At 38.3% G+C, this 17855-nt stretch overlaps 1 protein-coding gene across 1 annotated transcript in view; it reads left to right on the top strand.

Moving 5' to 3' along the window:
• COL28A1 (collagen, type XXVIII, alpha 1) overlaps positions 1–17855 on the top strand; it is a gene marked incomplete at its 3' end in the record, with an annotated part of 34692 nt that overhangs the window by 135 nt on the left and 16702 nt on the right. Inside the window, exons 2-19 of the mRNA XM_010189519.1 lie at positions 897–1077; positions 1866–2434; positions 4075–4095; positions 5551–5610; positions 6213–6266; positions 6552–6596; positions 7415–7441; positions 7752–7796; positions 8422–8466; positions 9098–9151; positions 10379–10447; positions 11116–11184; positions 12744–12812; positions 14556–14624; positions 15071–15139; positions 15226–15294; positions 16455–16523; positions 17735–17806. Coding sequence (XP_010187821.1) covers positions 918–1077; positions 1866–2434; positions 4075–4095; positions 5551–5610; positions 6213–6266; positions 6552–6596; positions 7415–7441; positions 7752–7796; positions 8422–8466; positions 9098–9151; positions 10379–10447; positions 11116–11184; positions 12744–12812; positions 14556–14624; positions 15071–15139; positions 15226–15294; positions 16455–16523; positions 17735–17806 — 1635 coding nt within the window. The remainder of the gene's footprint in view (positions 1–896; positions 1078–1865; positions 2435–4074; positions 4096–5550; positions 5611–6212; positions 6267–6551; positions 6597–7414; positions 7442–7751; positions 7797–8421; positions 8467–9097; positions 9152–10378; positions 10448–11115; positions 11185–12743; positions 12813–14555; positions 14625–15070; positions 15140–15225; positions 15295–16454; positions 16524–17734; positions 17807–17855) is intronic.

The raw sequence follows: 17855 nt of genomic DNA, 5'->3' as shown, positions 1-17855 counted from the left end.
CTGCTGTAACCTAGCAGGAGCTGAGAAACCCTGAAGATATGGCTGTGCTAGGGACTTCTGTGAGATACTCAGTCCTGGCAGGTTCATTCTTGCCGCTGAGCTGCCCTTCTGCTATGTGTTGTGCCTACCTGTGGAGAGCTTGCAAGATGACAATGAAACTGAAGTGGGGCAGGACTGACTTGTCAGTCTCTGTGCAGCCTGTGAGCTCCAGCTGTGTTTGTGAGCCCAGGACAAACAGCTCTGGTCCCTGCAGAAGGAAAAAGTCCTATCAATAGGTAGCTGTCAAGTCTGGGCTCAGCACTCTGGGCCCATGTGTCCCCAGGGTTGCACAGTGGGTACGTTCATGCCTGGACAGCACCCTAAAGCCATGGCTGTTCCTCTGTAGGACTGCTGATAGCAGACAGTTGTTGTGATAGCAAGAATTATGCATGACTCTCACTTCTTGAGTAAAGAGAACAGAGGAAAACTCAGGTCTGCCTCTGTACCTCCTTCTCTCCATGCCAGCTCTGGAAACAGCAAGTTTAAAAAAAACACCCCTGTGAATTACACTTGCATCCACATTGCATCCACATGGGTACAGCCAAGGTTGAGGTTTCTGAGAAGTGCTGGCTGTACAAACACTAACAGGCAGTGAGAGAGACCTGAAGTATGTTTGTAAAATGTCTGTCTCCAGTTTGTCATGTGCTAGAATTATAGGCACTATGCTTGAAAATCCCTCCAGTATGTCTCTGTTTATTATTTATGTGGAGAAGACTTTACCAAAAGAAAATAAAATCAGCTCATTTTTAAGGACTACATTTTAAAATACACCCTGCTAATCAACCTGTTGAAGCAAAACTGACTGTTTTATTGTCCTTATACCGCTGTACTTCTGTATTATTATTTGTGTTGTTTAGGAAACAGAAACCAAACAAACGATGCTCTTCAGATTCTGGTGGATGCTTTTTTGGATGCTTGAGCACCATGAGTTTTTAGCAGAAAACCTCAGGGAAGAAAAAAGATACGAACTGAGAAGACCAAAACCTAAACACATGCTGTCAAATACTGTAGAAAAATATCCCAGCCCCAGTGACCAAGGTGAATATTGTCATTTTAAAATAGATGTGGGGTTTTCTTTTCCTGGTTCAGTTACTGGACTACATGGCTAACTTGCCTTCTAAGCTATAGCTTATAATCTCCCAGACTTGCTTTATCCTACATTTTCATATGCCTTATTTTTGCACTTTTATGGTTTCACTCCTATCTTTTCCCTCCCATTTTGTGTATTTCAGAAAATAAGATTAATTCTGGGCTTTCTTATGCTATGGCTGATAGTCTGTTACTGTCACAAGAAGAATACTAGCCCATATAACTGTATTTCTGTAGAAGTAATGTCATCAGTAGTTCAGAAAATTAATACTCTGTGGATCCTGCTTTTGGAAACTTGCATGTCCCTGGATGCAAGTGTTAGTACCAGGGACAAAATCTAGCTCTGTTGAATCACGTTCCAGTGTCTTACTCAGTAAGACTAATTTTCCTGTAGATGACTTCCACCTTCCCAGTCCTCATCCTGGTAGGATGTTCAGTGAAATACCAGGCAAGAGGACAGAATCAATGTATAAAATCAGTACAACATTGCTCATTTCATACGACATGACACCCCCTCACCTTCAGTTTCTTATGCCTTGGGGCATATGTTCTGGAGCAAATTCCTCAGCCTCTATTGCTTTATCTTCATGAGGGTCTCACACTTGTGATCACAGATGTTTTCAAAAATTTCCACAGTTGCACTCCTGCTTTTGAAGCCTAAAATACATGTAAGGGTAAGGGCAGAATGAGTTTTAGTATGAAATCACTCCACTCACCTACCTACCTATTTATTCTAGATGAAGACTGCATTCTAGAAATTGCTTTTTTACTGGACAGCTCCGAAAGTGCTAAGGACTATAATCATGAACAACAGAAAAAATTTGTACTGGAAATTGTAGACAGAATGAAAAGTCTGCAGCTTAATTCTGGACATACCCTTAGCTGGAGAATGGCCTTACTTCAGTACAGCAGCACTGTTTTCATAGAGCAAACTTTCCGTGACTGGAAAGGTCCTGAAGCATTCAAATCCCACATTGCTCCCATCACCTACATAGGTCACGGCACCTACACAACTTATGCTATAACTAACCTCACACAACTCTACATGACCGAAGGGACTCCAGGTAGCGTGAAAGTAGCCGTGCTCTTCACTGATGGAGTGGACCATCCCAGAAATCCAGATATTTTTGCAGCTACAGCTGATGCTAAACACCAAGGAATTGTATTTTTCACTATGGGAATGACCAGGGTGGCTGAAGAGGTCAGCAATGCTGCCAAGCTCCGGCTCCTGGCCAGCATCCCAGCATCCAGGTTTGTTTTCAACCTCCAGGAGAAAGAAACTGTGGAGAAGGTTCTGAAAGAAATGGTACGTATGAGAAAGAATTTGAAATAGTTATAGGAACATATGTAAAAAATGGTTTATTTCCAGTGTTTTGAAATGCTAATGCTACTGAAGAAACCTGTACTTTTTACATGCTAAAGCAGCTCACTTACTAATAAGACCACCATTCGGATCTTGCCAAAATATTTGAAGTTGGAGACTGAATTAGACTTACAGACCTGTTGTGAAGTTATTTTTATCTCTGCTTTTTCTTCTAAGTATTTTAAATGTCCCTCCTTAAAAAAACAACCATTTTTTTGCATCCTAGTGCTTTCTTCTATAGCAAGTAGGAATGTGGCATTGCCTTTTGTGCCAAAAAAAGTTGCAGCTCTTGCTAAAGTGAAAATACATTTGTAGACCTTAATGGAGCTATGTCAATTTAGATAAAATCTGAACTTGGCCGTAGATATCTTTACATTTCCATGGAAAACCTACCACATAATCAATAGGAAATGCGTAAACTGAGCTTTAAGTTTTGCTTGGGTGCCTCTTTTCTGCATGTGAACCTGATTTATAAAAAACATTCCCTGCCGAGTATGGAGAACAGAGCCATCCTCTAGCCTACAAACCCGGTGATACAAGTGGTGGATGAAGTCCTGATCTGAGCATGCACGGGGATATAAATTAGAAACATGAACAACCACCACCTTCTTCAACTGACTTCTGCAGTGAAACTGGCACTTAAGTGATCTCATGCAGGCCCAGAGCATGTACAGAAGCTGGCCTTTCTGTCTGTCTGTCCTTCAACAGCCTGCCACTCTGCACTGGCTTTCCTGCATAGCACCCTTCCCATCTTCTCTGGTGTTACCATTGCTGTCTGTGTCACAGCAGTCACCTCTGGAGTGACTAAACACATTTGATTTCACAGCCATCCTCGCGTGCCTTCTTCTGAGAGCACGGCTGCATCTGGTTTAAATAATGGCTTTGGCATAATTGTATGTGCATACAGGTGAATTTTAGAGATCTGTCTTGCATTGCTGTTCATCAGCATATTTATGTCCCCTCAAGAGACTACATCAGTTGTGAGAAGTAGGAGGAATGTAATGCATGTGGGTGTTTCAGCTGCAGAGGTCTTCTAAAAAACAACAGAGCTAATCTGATGATGATAATTACATGTGATCACTGTCAAAGTAAAATCTTTTTTCGAAGGTATTCTTACTGTTCTCATTTTGTGTGTGCCCAACAGTGAGCACAGAAGAGCTGCTGATTTTCTCAAGTGCAGAGTATGCATCATTCACTCCTATCAGAGAGCTGCTGCTACTCAGCACTTTGGAAACAGTGCAGTTTATGGGTGCATCATTCCCATACACCCAGCTAACTATGTGCTGGCTTAGGTCTGTTTACCCTTGTAATTTTAGCAAATTCTGGCTGGACAAGGAGAGTCAGTCATTTGCGCAGTCAACAATCTATAACTGAAACTGAAATGATTTAAATTATTTTTTAGAATGGAGATATTGCTAGGATGCTTCTCAGAAATTAAGACTTAATTGATGTTAGTTAATAAGTTAATTGTATAATTAACTAGCTGCTGAAGCAATTTATTTTAACGTCTTTTGGTGTCGTTTCTGTAGAGCTGGATTATGACTTAAAGTTTCTAATGCTGTTTTGAATATCTGTCTTTACAGAAAGATCTGTCTGAGGAAGAGGTAAGTATTTTTCTCCTGTACAGAACTGCTGCTTACTAGAGACACTTACAGTTTTATGGAAACATAATTCAAGAAAACTGACAGCTCAGGAAATTGGTTAAATATTGAGTCTAATGAGATTGCCTTCAAGTAAAACATGCTTTTCTATTTGCTGGACGGAGCTTTAATTTGCTATCCTAATGGCATTTACTTTCCCTCCTTATTTTCAAAGCTGAAAAACAGCAATGTGTGAGTATTCAGGTTAGCGAGAACTTGCTGGTATGTCTTGGCACGTCATCCAGCAGACTCAGTGGATATGGAAACACGACACAGAGCTGAATGTGGTGCAGTTCTAGCCCTTAATGCTCTTCCTATGTAACAGAGTTTGAAAAAGTGAAGGAACAAATTGCCCTTTTCCAGTTTGCCCACACTGACTGCAGGCATTAGTAGGTCTGGCTGCCATTCTGTGGGGGATAAAGTTAGTTTTCCTTTTAAAGATGTTATTCCTAATTAAGATACAGTTATCTCAGGCAAAGACTGTTTAGATGAACAGCTCAAGAAAACTGCTAAATATTATGAGTGTTTGCAATACCTGAAGCATTTTATTTCGCACTCATTTCTACTGGCATGTTCATTTTTCTCTGCCAAAATAAATCCTGAAATAGTAAAACATTCAATGTTCAAAGTTACCCTTGTAAAACATATTGTTACTAATTGAGATATTCAAATCAGAATGATACTTAAACTCTTCACCTCTAGACATCTCAAAGCTGAGTGGAGGTTTAATAAATAATAAAACCAAAAATACAAAGAACATTCCCTTTTCATTTTCCAAAAATAACCCCAGTATCTGTAATAATTCTGTATTATATAATGATTTTAAAGTTTCAAAAAGCTCCTAAAAATCACGTAACTACACACCATAGTGACATCTGACTGGGACACATGATGGTAGAGATGACAGAAGAAAAAGAAAGATTAGAAACTATCATAATGAATTACATTAACTAGATAAAAGTATACATCTGTAACGTGTTTTGTTTATAGATTAAGCTAGAGCTAAGCTATGATCTGTCCTGCATAGAGTGGAGTAAAGTAGAAAACGCATGTAAGACGTTTTCTTACCCCATTGTCTTGGCTGTCTCTGCAGTGACTAGTAACCAAAACAGATCTACACCCATAGACATAGCATATCAATAAACTGACTGTGAAGAGTTTGGAGGTAAAGCTGTTATCGAGATGATTGAAACCTCAGGAGTAGGAATGATACGGATTTTTGGAGGAAGTGTAGGAGGCGACATTCCTGATGAGTGGTAAAATGGTGGTTAAAAGGTATCTGTAAAACATGTAAATATAACTGGCTTCTGGTCATTAGTGGTGTGCTCAGACTAGCCATACAGTAACTTAAAAGCAATGTTCATGTGTTTTCTGTTTCTTCTATTAAAATGTCCTGATTTGGACTATTTTTATTCAAAGTGTCCTCAGGCTGCCAAATGTAACTGCGAGAAGGGGGAAAGAGGCCTTCCTGGCCCTGCTGTAAGTAGCGGTCATTTCTCAAATAACCGATATACAGTATAAATCAAGAGTTAGTTGATTGTTGGAAATTTTATTTTAATTATTTGAACCCATATCCTGAGACAACAGAAGTTCAGGGTTCAATGCATAGTCCTCCATAGCTACACTGCTTGAAAATCGCACACCTGGAAACGTACAGAGAGGCCTGAGAATGCCATGAGATGCTCCCTCTGGAAAAAAAGCAACCAGTGTGATGTGGCGAGGCTCTCCTTTTAGCCACTGCAGTTGGAAAGGCAGGAAGGAGAAACTTTCCTGTGTGGAACAGTAATTCACCTGTTACAATCAGACAACCAGACCAGGTGGATCTAACTGGACTCAAATCAGACATTAATATCTGAAAAGCTCTCTGAAAGCGTGAGAGCGAGCAAGAAGCTGAAGCGTTAGGAACAACTGAGACAAGAGACTTGTAAAGAGGGTAAAATAGACTGGATTTTTTTCAGAATAGTCTTACAACTAGAACCCCTAAGCAAATCTAGGGGATTGCTTCATACAACCACAGTGCATATATAGTAAAATAAAATTAACTAACATATATTACAAGAATTTTGTTTTGTTGTTTTCAGGGTAAAAAGGGTCGCACTGGGGATGAGGGAGCTCCAGGCCTGAAAGGAGCAAAGGTGATGTGACTTTTCAGATTCAGTAGAAAGATTTAGTACTTCATTAATATGGAACGATGATCCTGACAGTGCCTATGTACTTTCCACCTGTGATTTTTTAAACTTTTGCTCTAGTAAAGACTAGGATTTTTTACAAGTTAAAATCTTGTATCTATCATACAAAAACAGCAGAGACTAAAAAGAGGGAGCTGGTGTGCTTCCTGTATTGCACCGAGACATCTACTCAGACAATCGGGACAATACTGTCTTGTCCTGATTTCACTGATCTTGATGGGTTATTCACAGGGGGAGCCAGGTCTTAATGGAATCCCAGGACGAGATGGGATAGAGGTAAAAAAAGATTTATTTTCCCTTCTTCTCCAATGAGCTGTGTTTCTTTAAGGCAAAACATCACTTTACCTTTTTTTTAAACATTATAGTAGCAAATTTGAACTCTGGTTTACCAGCTAATGATTCATTAACACTGGAATAACTGAAAACATTATCTATTGCTCTGTGAAAGGGAAGAGTTCCTTCTTATAAGAGCAATCTAGAAAATACTCTCTAATAATACATAGTCCCTCCTAAAAAGCATTAAAAGCTCTGATATGATAATCTAAGACCATTACATTACTCTGCCTGCATCTTTATGGATCGGTTTGATTTTTTTATTTGGCAAAAAAAGATCCAGTGTGTAATAGCAATGAAAAGGTTGAATGAAATACACGTAGGAAGTAACTGTAGGACCAGCCTCTTAGTGCTTAACTCTGAATTCATTCACACTTTAATCACTCTATATTTTCTTTTTTATTCAGTGCATCCTTTTTAATCAGTGAGTTTTTTCTTGCTTTCTTATTTTAACATGCTTCTCATTAAGATGGAAATATGAACTATAGTTGATCTGCTTTTACATCATCAAAATCCCAGTCTAAAATGACACTTTCATAAGACTTGTTCACACATACAGCAGCATCTATCATGACCTGTAGGTGCAGTATTTAGAGTCATATTGGCACATTTACCAGAGATCACCTCTTGTACCTAACTGTTCATTGTAACCTGCAATGCTGTTTTTCTAGAGAGAGCAGAATGTTAATAGTGCCAATACTCACATTCTTACATTTGGGTTACATGTCCTCACAACTTGCTTTGCTTTTTTATCTTCCCAGGGGAAATCTGGATATAAAGGAGAGAAGGTACTACTTTTAGTCAGAACTTCTGCTTACATGTAGATATTTGAAGTTATTATTATTTATTATGTACAATGCCATATTTCCTATTAATACTAGTAATGCACAGTAACATCATCGTACCAGCTGCTGCACAAACTCTAACAGAAGATTTGTCCCTTCCCCAAAGAACTGACAGCACAATTGCTATCATATGTCATGAACAGGATAACATTTAGGTTTTCAACTAAAGCAACGAAAGAATAAGGTTGATGTGCTCAGTATATCAGCATATGCCCAATATACCTCATAACTATTTATTCCTGTTCCTTTCCAGGGTGAAAGAGGTGAATGTGGAATCCCAGGGATAAAAGGAGACAGAGTAAGGAGCCACGAAGTTGTTATGCTTTCAGGAAACACAGTTAAAATACCAAAAAACTACAATTCCCTGACTAACAACCATGGTGATAGATTTAAGGCAGATATTAATTCTAAGGCTGAGGAAAATTAACAACTGACGGTTTTTAAAAATGAAGTGATCGAGGATACCATCTGAGTAACTTTCTCAGCTCCTTCTGTATTTTCACAGGATTCCTCTTAAGGCCCAAGCCTAAGCCTGTTTATAACAACGGTAAAGCTCTACTGAATTTAACAGAGGCAGAAGGCTTGAAGTAGTAAGCAAAGGGAATGAAAGGTGAAAATGAAATCAAGTTTTCTAACACCGATCTTCAAGATTTGGTATATAATTGCTGTGAATATTTTAAGTGAAACAGAGTTTAATCCTGGATTACTGGTCGCAGGAAAATTAACCCTGTTCATTCTTACTCTGTATCCTGATTATCACAGTCCGTTGTAAAAATTTTTATTCAATATTTTGTGGCTGCTGAGCTTCTCTTGATTGTATGTTTTATTTTATGTAAAGATATCTAAATAAGATACCTTAGTAAAAACTTATCTAAATGTGTTTTTGACCAAATCTAAGTGTCCTTTTTTCACTTGACTTTCAGGGTCCTGAAGGTCCAGTAGGCCCCAGAGGAACAAGAGGGCTACAGGTAAAAACAAATGAATAAATACATGAAGAAACTATAAAAATAATAGTACCTGGTTTCTTGGGATTCAAAGCTCTACAATAATACCATATCTCAACTGTCAGGGAATCTTTGAGTCACTGTGTTCAAGGCATCCAATATATATCTTCTTAAACAGCAAAATTAAAAAGAATTTGGAGGAGCAGTCTAGACAAATAAATCATCCTTACAATTCACTCAGTCTCAATACAGTTCCATAAAAACCAAAAGCAATTGTTTCCCATTCAGTGTCTTAACTATTTAGTTATCTCACAGAAGTACATGGAAACACTTCAGTCTCTTTTCATCCAAATACCCTTGGACTGAAGGCCAAGAAGCTTAGCCCATCACAAATGTTTCAGTAAATCTTGACTCCATATTATCTTTAATTGTATTCACATAAAGGGAGAGCCAAATTAGTTTCCCAGTTACCAGAGCCAGCTTCAACTGAGTTGAGTAGCAGAATCTATATATGCATCAGAAAGCAAAGCTTCAGTTCTGAAATATTTGTAACTCATATTTTCATGCAGACTACAGCAAATTAGAGATTGTTTTTCAAGTTGCCGTTGTTCTGAAAGCTTCGAAAATCTCATTAAAAGCACTCCTGTTTTAATAGGGTCCTCAAGGACAATCTGGAGATCAAGGACCTGAAGGCCTGCAAGGATCAAAGGCAAGCACTGCATTATTTCTTCCCTTTCTTAATGTTAAAAGGTATTATACAGCCTCACAACAATAATGCATGTGTCCTTATACCCCATACTCTTCTTGTAGGCGATGCAGTTTAATGTGACATTGTTAACAAATCATATAGTCTTTGTATTCTACAAGATTACTAAGAAAGGTCTTAATTTGCAATTTGTATTGGATTCAGGTCCAAATCACACTCCAGTCTTTCCCACAAACAATTAAAACATGGGAGCATCACAGAATGTTATTTTGCAGCAGTGCAGCCTCACATTTCTTCAGTTTTCAATTTTAAACTATTTTTTTCCCTAAGTGCCAAGCAGGAATTCTCTTTGGAATCTCAGACAAACTCTTCTCTTGAAACTGCACATTCTCAAGAAGTATTCTATAGATCAAACTTAGTAGTCTCACTGTTTAGGGATGCTCAGCAGAAGATATGTGACAGTCATGAGTACGAGTGCAGTTCAGGGACAGTCTTACAGTGGGCACTCTGAAGGTGGGCAACAGTGCTTCACTGCAAGATCCAGTCACCTCTGTTAACATAAAATAGTTCTGTTTGTTTGTTTGAAAAATGTATGATTTACATTTATTAACTCCTTAAGATTTGCTAGGTTTACTTCTCACTTACCCCATTGTAAATTCCAGGTATACCAATGGAGATTACTTCATTCTGTGATGACTTGATGTCGTTATGATAGTAGTTTAATGGAAGATGCAAATATCAATATAGACCATTAAGAGAACTGTTTTAACTTCATTAAGAGAGACCACAGTTACGCTTTGCTTCTCAGAAAAAATTTAAACTGAGTAATTCAACTAAGGCTAATAGATTCTTCAGCTACTGAAAGGAATACTGCTGTGGAATAAAAACTGAAAATAAGTTTATAAAGTTTATCTTGCTTGATATCTCCTTTGCACCATATTTAGAGTGCCTGCTGGCCAGCAGTGAGGCATAGAGCAGCTGGATGTCAAAACTCTCATATCCCACATGAAACTAAACATTTTTTCTTTCGTTTAATCTGGTATCATTTTGTACAGGAAATATGTATGCTCTTAATAAAGGGAATTCTTAAGCATTGAAAGGGTGTACAGATGAAGGATTGTGTAAGACAAATCCAAACGGCTGAAATTCAGTATATACAAAAAATTAACTTACAAACTGAGTCAAATGGATTTATAGGCAGAATTGTTTCTTTTCTCATTCTTTGCAAAGGGTGAAAGAGGTCTCCCTGGGCCACCTGGCTTGCCTGGAGAGACTGGAATAGGACTGCCAGGCCCAAAGGTACAAACATCTCTCATCTTCTATATTACATATACTGTAGGATAAGAAAGACCGAGCCAGCTGAGATGATAATGTACTTGCTGATACATGAGAAACTTCAAGGCCCCAAATGCTGTTCTTATGGTACTGGAAAGGTATTTTGTACGTTGATCAAACTGTTTGGGTAAAAGGAAAAGTACATTTAAAGTATGTATTTTAAAGGATTTTTTTACAATAGTTCTTACGCTCGGCATAACTCAATCCAAGCAGTGTATGGCTGAGTAAAAATGCATACATAGTCTTAAACAGTAATTACCCTGTGAAAAACAGGCTTGTTGGTTTGGATGACTGGCATAAAGAAAACAGAAACACTATGATAGAAATACTGATTTCTCGGAAAAGGACAATAAATGCTAGATAGTGTACTAGGAATATGATGGGAATAATTAACTCTTTAGATTTAACATTGTCTTCTCTCAAATGCAGAATTGAGGCTGTCTCCAATGCACCAGTTCAGTGTCTGTTGGGCCTTGCATACTGCATGGCTCTGAGGACACTCAGAGTTTCTCTGCCATTCCAGTATTCTCCTACATCAGGCATTTCAAGCACAGAACGTCTGATGAGTTGTTCCATGCTGCACACATACATGCCTAAATCAGGCATTTTTCAAAATACATCTTTCTTTGAAGGGCGACACCGGTTTGACAGGAAGACCGGGCCCTGTTGGCCCACCCGGGGTTGGGGAGCCAGGACTTACGGTACGTCTATGTTTTATCTGGTGAGAGGGAAGCAGGACAGGAAGGTAAAATTCTCAGCGCTTCCCTGTTAAAAGGGATATACATGTGTTAAATGATACCATCTCTTTTCTTCCTTCCACTAGTTCTTACTCTCATACATCCTACATTGTCTGACTTTCATTTCCCTCAATAAACTGGAAATATTTCCAATTCCTTAACTTTCCTAATTATCTTAGTCTATATATAAACAACTATAAAAAAACCACCTTATGCAAAACTATATAAATATTTAACTAAACGTATCCCCTGCTAGATTCAAATCAACATGTGGTAATTTTGAAGTTGACTGCTTTTCATTAGAACATTAAAATCGGCATGGCTTTGAGAGAGAGACTCCATTTCAACCACTGTAACATCAGAAACAGTCATACCTCAGCAACCTTCATAAAGACATTCATACTGCATTAGTGGTCCCACATAACAATTCAACTAGTATTACCTTCACTGGAGATAACAGAGAGAAATTTTAAAAAATTACCTGCAGAATTTATAGCAGGTTTGGCTCTGAAGTATCTTCCTTCTTGTCCTTCCCTTCCTCCTCCTGGTAGCTGTAAACTGAAATCGGTACGCCAGTTTCGTCGTCGCTTTTTTTCACAGTGTCAGACAGCACCTTTTACGGAGCTATTTACAATAAAGCAGACTCAAATTCATTTCTCATCACCTGGATGAAAGACCCCCAGTGCAACCACAAGGGAAATTTTGTGCAGTTTTTCTAAAAAGAATAATACAACCTGTACTAAAGGTGTTTTTTCAAAGTGTATTTGCTTCAAAAGAATTTTCTTTTTATGGCTGAATGCAGTCTAATAATCTTTACTTAAGAACTAAACATAATTCTAAAGCTTAATGCAGAAGAAGCAGAAGCATATTTAGGCTATGCAGAGCCAAATGTACCAGCATTCTGTGATGTGTGTGGTGTAATTTCAAGGAATAAATGACAGGGAAAAAAACACAGAGGGGGGAAAACACTGTGAAGCAGGCTCAATATGCCCAGGTTTTGGACTTGCATTGGGTGAACGGTTTTAGTCATCTTACTTGCCCCTTGTGTTCCTATCAGATCTGCTTTGAAAACGAGAAGAGCATGCTGTTATTCTCTTCATCATTTACAGTCTAATCTCTCTACAGCTACATCTTCTTCAGTACTACTCTGCATGGCCTTTAATCTGGATCTCCCCATCTCTCATGATTATACCGATACATTAATAAGGATTAGTAACAATTTGTAACCCAAAATAAGGTTTAGGGAGTGAAGATTTCAGAAGTATAAGGAATAGGAATTTCAGCTACATAACCTGTGATTCATAAGTATCCAGAAAAGTAAAATTGTCTGCCTCGTTATTGCTGCAGGCTGGAATGCTCATCGTTTATTCACTGTGAATATCATATTACTGTATTATTTTTAACAAGTTATAACTACAACAACATTTAAAGACGTGCTTAAAACTGACAATGACATAGAACATGTTGCTATTGATTTGAGTGATTAATACATCTTGTAGCTTATTTACAAATTATGTTAACAGGGGCCTCAAGGACCACAAGGTATTCAAGGAGAAAGAGGTTCACCAGGAGAAGGGCTTCCAGGAGCAAAGGTACAGCAGTCAAAGGGTTTTAAGACCAGAGAAGCACCATGAAATGAGAGCATGCCAAAATAAGTTCATAGCAGACATGGGAGTCTGAGAAAGTAGCTTGTAAATTAATATTAAAATTTGACATCAGTTAACCTGATGCATTTTCATACAATTCAGTTGGTCCAAGCATGACTTCTGGGCACAGCTAGCCTTTGGGGCCCAGCTTGATTTGTGGGATGAAAGCCTGGAAAGAATTCCAGCTATAATTTTAAAACAGCCTTGAGCACCTACCTTTAAATGAAATATTACAAAAGTGATTCCTAGATTAAAAATTTAGCTTTTTATTGTTGCTTTTTTCTAAATCCTTTTATACAGAGATATTTGCTGTCACTGAAGACAGGCCTTTAAGCTTCTTAAATACCTCAGCCACTGGCTTATGCATTTTAGCAGAAGTCTGAATTTGGTTTGTGGGAAAAGAAAGCTGCTGTTACTAGTTTTCAGATCCAGTGGACGTAATGACAATAGCAGAGGCACCTACATGGGTGGACTCACTAGATGCACTGCTAGCTCCTTTTGAAGGAAATGCATTTCGAAATCACTCCATTGTAACTGAACTACCAATCCATGTGGGAAGAAACACTACAGCTAATAAGTAAAGCACAGCAACAATGCACAGTGGGAACAAGTACACAGGAACGCATAACCTAACCAAAACTGTTGAGCAATTGAGATAGGCAGAATAAAATAATCAAAGTGGAATTCTACCAACATTATTGGAACTCTTGATTCTATAAGAAATTTACTGCTTTTTACTGCTGAGTCTGACCTGGAGCCTAGCATGTATCAACAGAGTCTATGTGTATTTATGGCTGCCAAGTATGTCAGCTCTCTGGTGTTAAACACATTTTAAACAGGTGATCTGCTAATCTAAAGCAAATTTTACAGTTGCTTTCTTCAGAACATTTTTACTACAATTTCACAGTTCAGTAAAATGGAAAATGAAGGCAGGTGTTCTAAAGCATCAGGAGTAAAGAATGCTCATTTAAACAGATATCTACAGAATGTATTCCAGTCAAAGTTAAAATGATGGAACTGGTTACAGGGAAAGAAAAGACCTGTCTGGGACATAACTTCATTGCCTTGGGTGATTCTGTGACAATTTATGCAAGCTAAGGATCTGTCTCTACATGTTTTATTAGTAGAAGTACAAGAAAGCACAATATTTGTGTCCTTACTAGTAACCTGCATTTTCCCTAAGGCCACTGCTTTGTAAATAAACATTTAGAAAGATAATAACATTTAGAAATAGATTTCTACAACAATAGAGTTTGGCCTGGTCTTTATTCTGGCAAAGTTCTTAGCGAGAGTCAGATCCTTAATTCCACAATTCCTTCAATGAGATTAACCATGAGACAAATAAGCAGAATTCAGCTTTCAGTTAGTCTCATTACTCAGCCCTGCTGACATTTAAATCAGTTGTGGTTTTGCCATTGATTTGAGGTGAAGCAGGATAGGACCTGAAGCAATTGAGGTGGTCAGAAAGATAAAAAGAAGCTTGTTCAGCTCTTTCATCAGCAATTTCAAACTGCAGAGCAAGCTCATTTGAAAAGATGACCTCTTTGGAATCCTGGAATGCAGATCCAGGAGCTACTTTCTGCTCCTCATGTTGATTTTCACAGTGACAGAGCAAACAGTGTCTCCAGTTACTTCAAAAAGAACAGCTGTGTGTTTCTACCGTTAACAACATATTATTTTTTCATGTAGGGAGACCGTGGTTTTGATGGACCAAAAGGCCCTCGTGGACTTCCAGGCATCAGCATAAAAGGTGAAAAGGTGAGCAGTAAATACACCAGGGGATTAACAAAGTGCCAATAAATCTACATAATACAGGGAACACAGGGTTGATATTCACTACAAAAGGTGCAATGAGGCAAGGAGTAGGACCACAATAGGCCCTGGATAATAATGTATTTTGCAGTGAGATTTATGCCTAATAAACTCTCCCAACCTATTTTAATATCTTTTCATATTAAAATAGGAAATGTTACAAAAAGCATCTGATTCTGTGGGAAAGTTAAGGTTTAGAAAGGGAAAAAGAGACTAGCAGTTGTTTGCAACTGAACCAGCAGGGAATAAATGAAAGATCTTATTCTACAAAAGGTCAGATCCCCAGTTTCATTGACTTCAAGATTAGTTAAGACAACATGTGTTAGCACAGGAGCTGTCCCAGATTGTTACTGTATCTTTACACAACTAAGCCATTATACTTTGTTTGCCAGGGTGAATTCGGTCCTCCTGGTTTACCTGGGCCAATTGGATTACCTGGAATTGGAATTCAAGGAGAGAAGGTGCAGTTTTCACTTCTCCTTCACCCCACACTTACATGTGTAGTAAAAGATTTTATTTTTAACAATTACTTAACTAATCTTTTCAGGGAGTGGAGGGCCCAAAAGGTCCACTGGGTCCTAGAGGGCTACCAGGACAGGGACTACCTGGACCAAAGGTTAGAGATTTTTCTCAAGTAAAAGCTACCGTGCTGTTTTTACTGTTACATTTCCTGATGAAGAAATGGTCTGTCTCAAACCTTACGCTTGTTAAAGTGCTGAACACCAACCTAAGTATTGACATAGCTGCAGGAAATTATTATCTTTATGAATATTATTGCAGATCCTATTCCACTAAAAAAGCCTTGACAAACCAGCACCATAGCTATCTATTTAGTTTTTGGCTTAGCTCGCCACAGAACCTGTGGGGTATTACAGATCACACAGTGAACTGCGCTTTGTCCAATACATTTCCATAGAAAGGACTGTCTGCCTTGAACTTGCAGTTTCATCATACCGGGTGCAGATGCAGTGACACAATTCCAAAACGTAGTTGCACTTAACACAGAAGAATACCAAAATTTCAGTACCGTCTTTTATCCTCACTGTACTGTGTCCATTTCAGAAAAATACACACCTTACAGATTGGCTGCCTTCCTTGTTACTTCTGCCTGTCATCTCACGTGGCTTTGTGTATTTACTGTATCTAGCAGTTAAGAATGGTCCAAGGTATAATGAAGATTATCTTTGCTGAAGGAAAACTGTCAGAATAATTCAGCCTTGACTCAGTGGCAAAATACGGAATTGTTAATGAAAGACGTCTCCCTTGAAGTGTTTGGAATGGAGATTTAAACGTTATTTTTCTGAAAGAGGTGACAGATAAAGTTCTGAATGACTGAAGGCTATTAAAGTATAGTGAAAAGGAACTAGAGATGTAAGTGGGTCAAGGGTCCGTGCCAGATAAAGTATTCTGCAGTATCAAAAATCACCTCTTACATTTTAAGTGATTGTGCAGGGATGTGCTTTACCACTGGTAAAAAGAAAGAGAAAGGCAAATTATCTGTGGATATCAGATACACTTCTGAAATATCAGCTAATTTGGTGGGAAACATTGAGAGGGACATATAATTATATATTTACAGCATTAATCGTTTCCACCAACAACTTTTTGGTGACAGCTCAAAACATGCTGCATATTCCCAGTCTTTGTGACAAAGGGTTTATTTAACACATAATACTAAAGACATCATCACACTAATCTTTCTTTAAATATAAGCAACCACAAATATGCTTTTATATTTTCCCATGATAACGCTGTTAAAAATTATTTCTACCTAAGGGTGAACAAGGCTTGCCAGGAGAGACTGGAGTGCCAGGAGAAAGAGGTATTGGAGAACCTGGTTCTAAGGTACATTGTTAATAGAGGAATTATTTAATTTACTTATTTGTTCAGATTTCAAATTTGTGTTTCCTGAGTATTCTTTATGTAGGCACTTAAAAATAGGTTTAGAAATACAATTTAGTTTCTTAGTCTTTAAAATTTTTAATATAGACTTTCAGTAACCTCCGGAAATGGGAACATTTCAAATACATCGATCATGTACAAAAATAGTACAATTTATTGTGACTGTAAATTTCCACGTGCCTGGCCCATGCTCAAGTTAGTGTTGCATACAGCTCACCTACAGCTCTGTCCAGAAAACCATCCCGAATATTGATCAGTTACCAGAACTCACAGTCGCCAGCATAAGCTAAATCCAGAGCTGGTGAAAAAAAGCACTGAACAGTGGTTATTGTGCTGCTGCTTCCCCTTTCTCACAGAATAGGATGTAAACAGAGCAGCAGGTACTTCCTCACACCTTCATAAGGAAAACAAGCTTTGCCACTAGACAGAAGGGCACTTGCTTAGAGGAGCTGCAACCAGATTATCTTAGTGCTAAACTGACAAAGTGCTTAAACTGTCCCTGTGTCATTAACAGCCAGATTAACATCAAATATGGCAACAGGTGAAAAAGTACTTTTGTGATAGTGGAAAGGCACAGGGCTGCCCTGCTTTTGTTCTTGTGTGTTAGAGATTTGGAACAGGGATTGGAAAAGGAAAAAAATGGTGTAATTTCTTTCTTTAATTTCACAAAATATGGTAATACTGAGTAAACCTATTTGACTCGAAATGCTCCTGTTTCATCTAAGCCCTGGTCAGGCTCTTGAACCTTACATAAGTAGGCCAATAGCAATTCCACTGTCATTAATAGGTTTGCACTGATACTCACCAGCAAGATCGTTATGTCCCAGCCAGCTCTATCTGATACTTACTTCAAATGCTGCCACTTTATGAAATGGTGGCATTATTTTTTAAGAATGACCTGGAGCATTAATAGCTAATAATATTAACTACATAGATAAAGTGCACAGTTCAGACAATCAGGTGGTAGGATAGTTCCAGATACATGAGAGTTGTGTTTCTAAAAGAAACGGCAAAATTTTGGTTCATATGCATAAATGTTTGCTAGAAATAAATACACAGTTTAGTAAACTTTCTAAAATAGGCTTCCTTGATTCAGAGGAAGAATAGTACCAAGTCTGCATTTAATAGGAGAACTTACTTTTTATTGATGTCAGGGTGAGCCAGGTGCTTCAGGACTGGCAGGTCTGCCTGGTCTTCCAGGAGAAGATGGAGCCCCTGGACAAAAGGTTGGTTCATCTCTGTGTGTAGTCGGCCTGCTTCCCTCCAAGCATTCCT

The sequence above is a fragment of the Mesitornis unicolor genome, unplaced genomic scaffold (assembly GCF_000695765.1).
Source record: "Mesitornis unicolor isolate BGI_N332 unplaced genomic scaffold, ASM69576v1 scaffold4758, whole genome shotgun sequence".
Taxonomy (NCBI): Eukaryota; Metazoa; Chordata; class Aves; order Mesitornithiformes; family Mesitornithidae; genus Mesitornis; species Mesitornis unicolor.
Note: the sequence above shows the minus strand (reverse complement) of the source record. Positions and strands in the feature narration are given on the sequence as shown.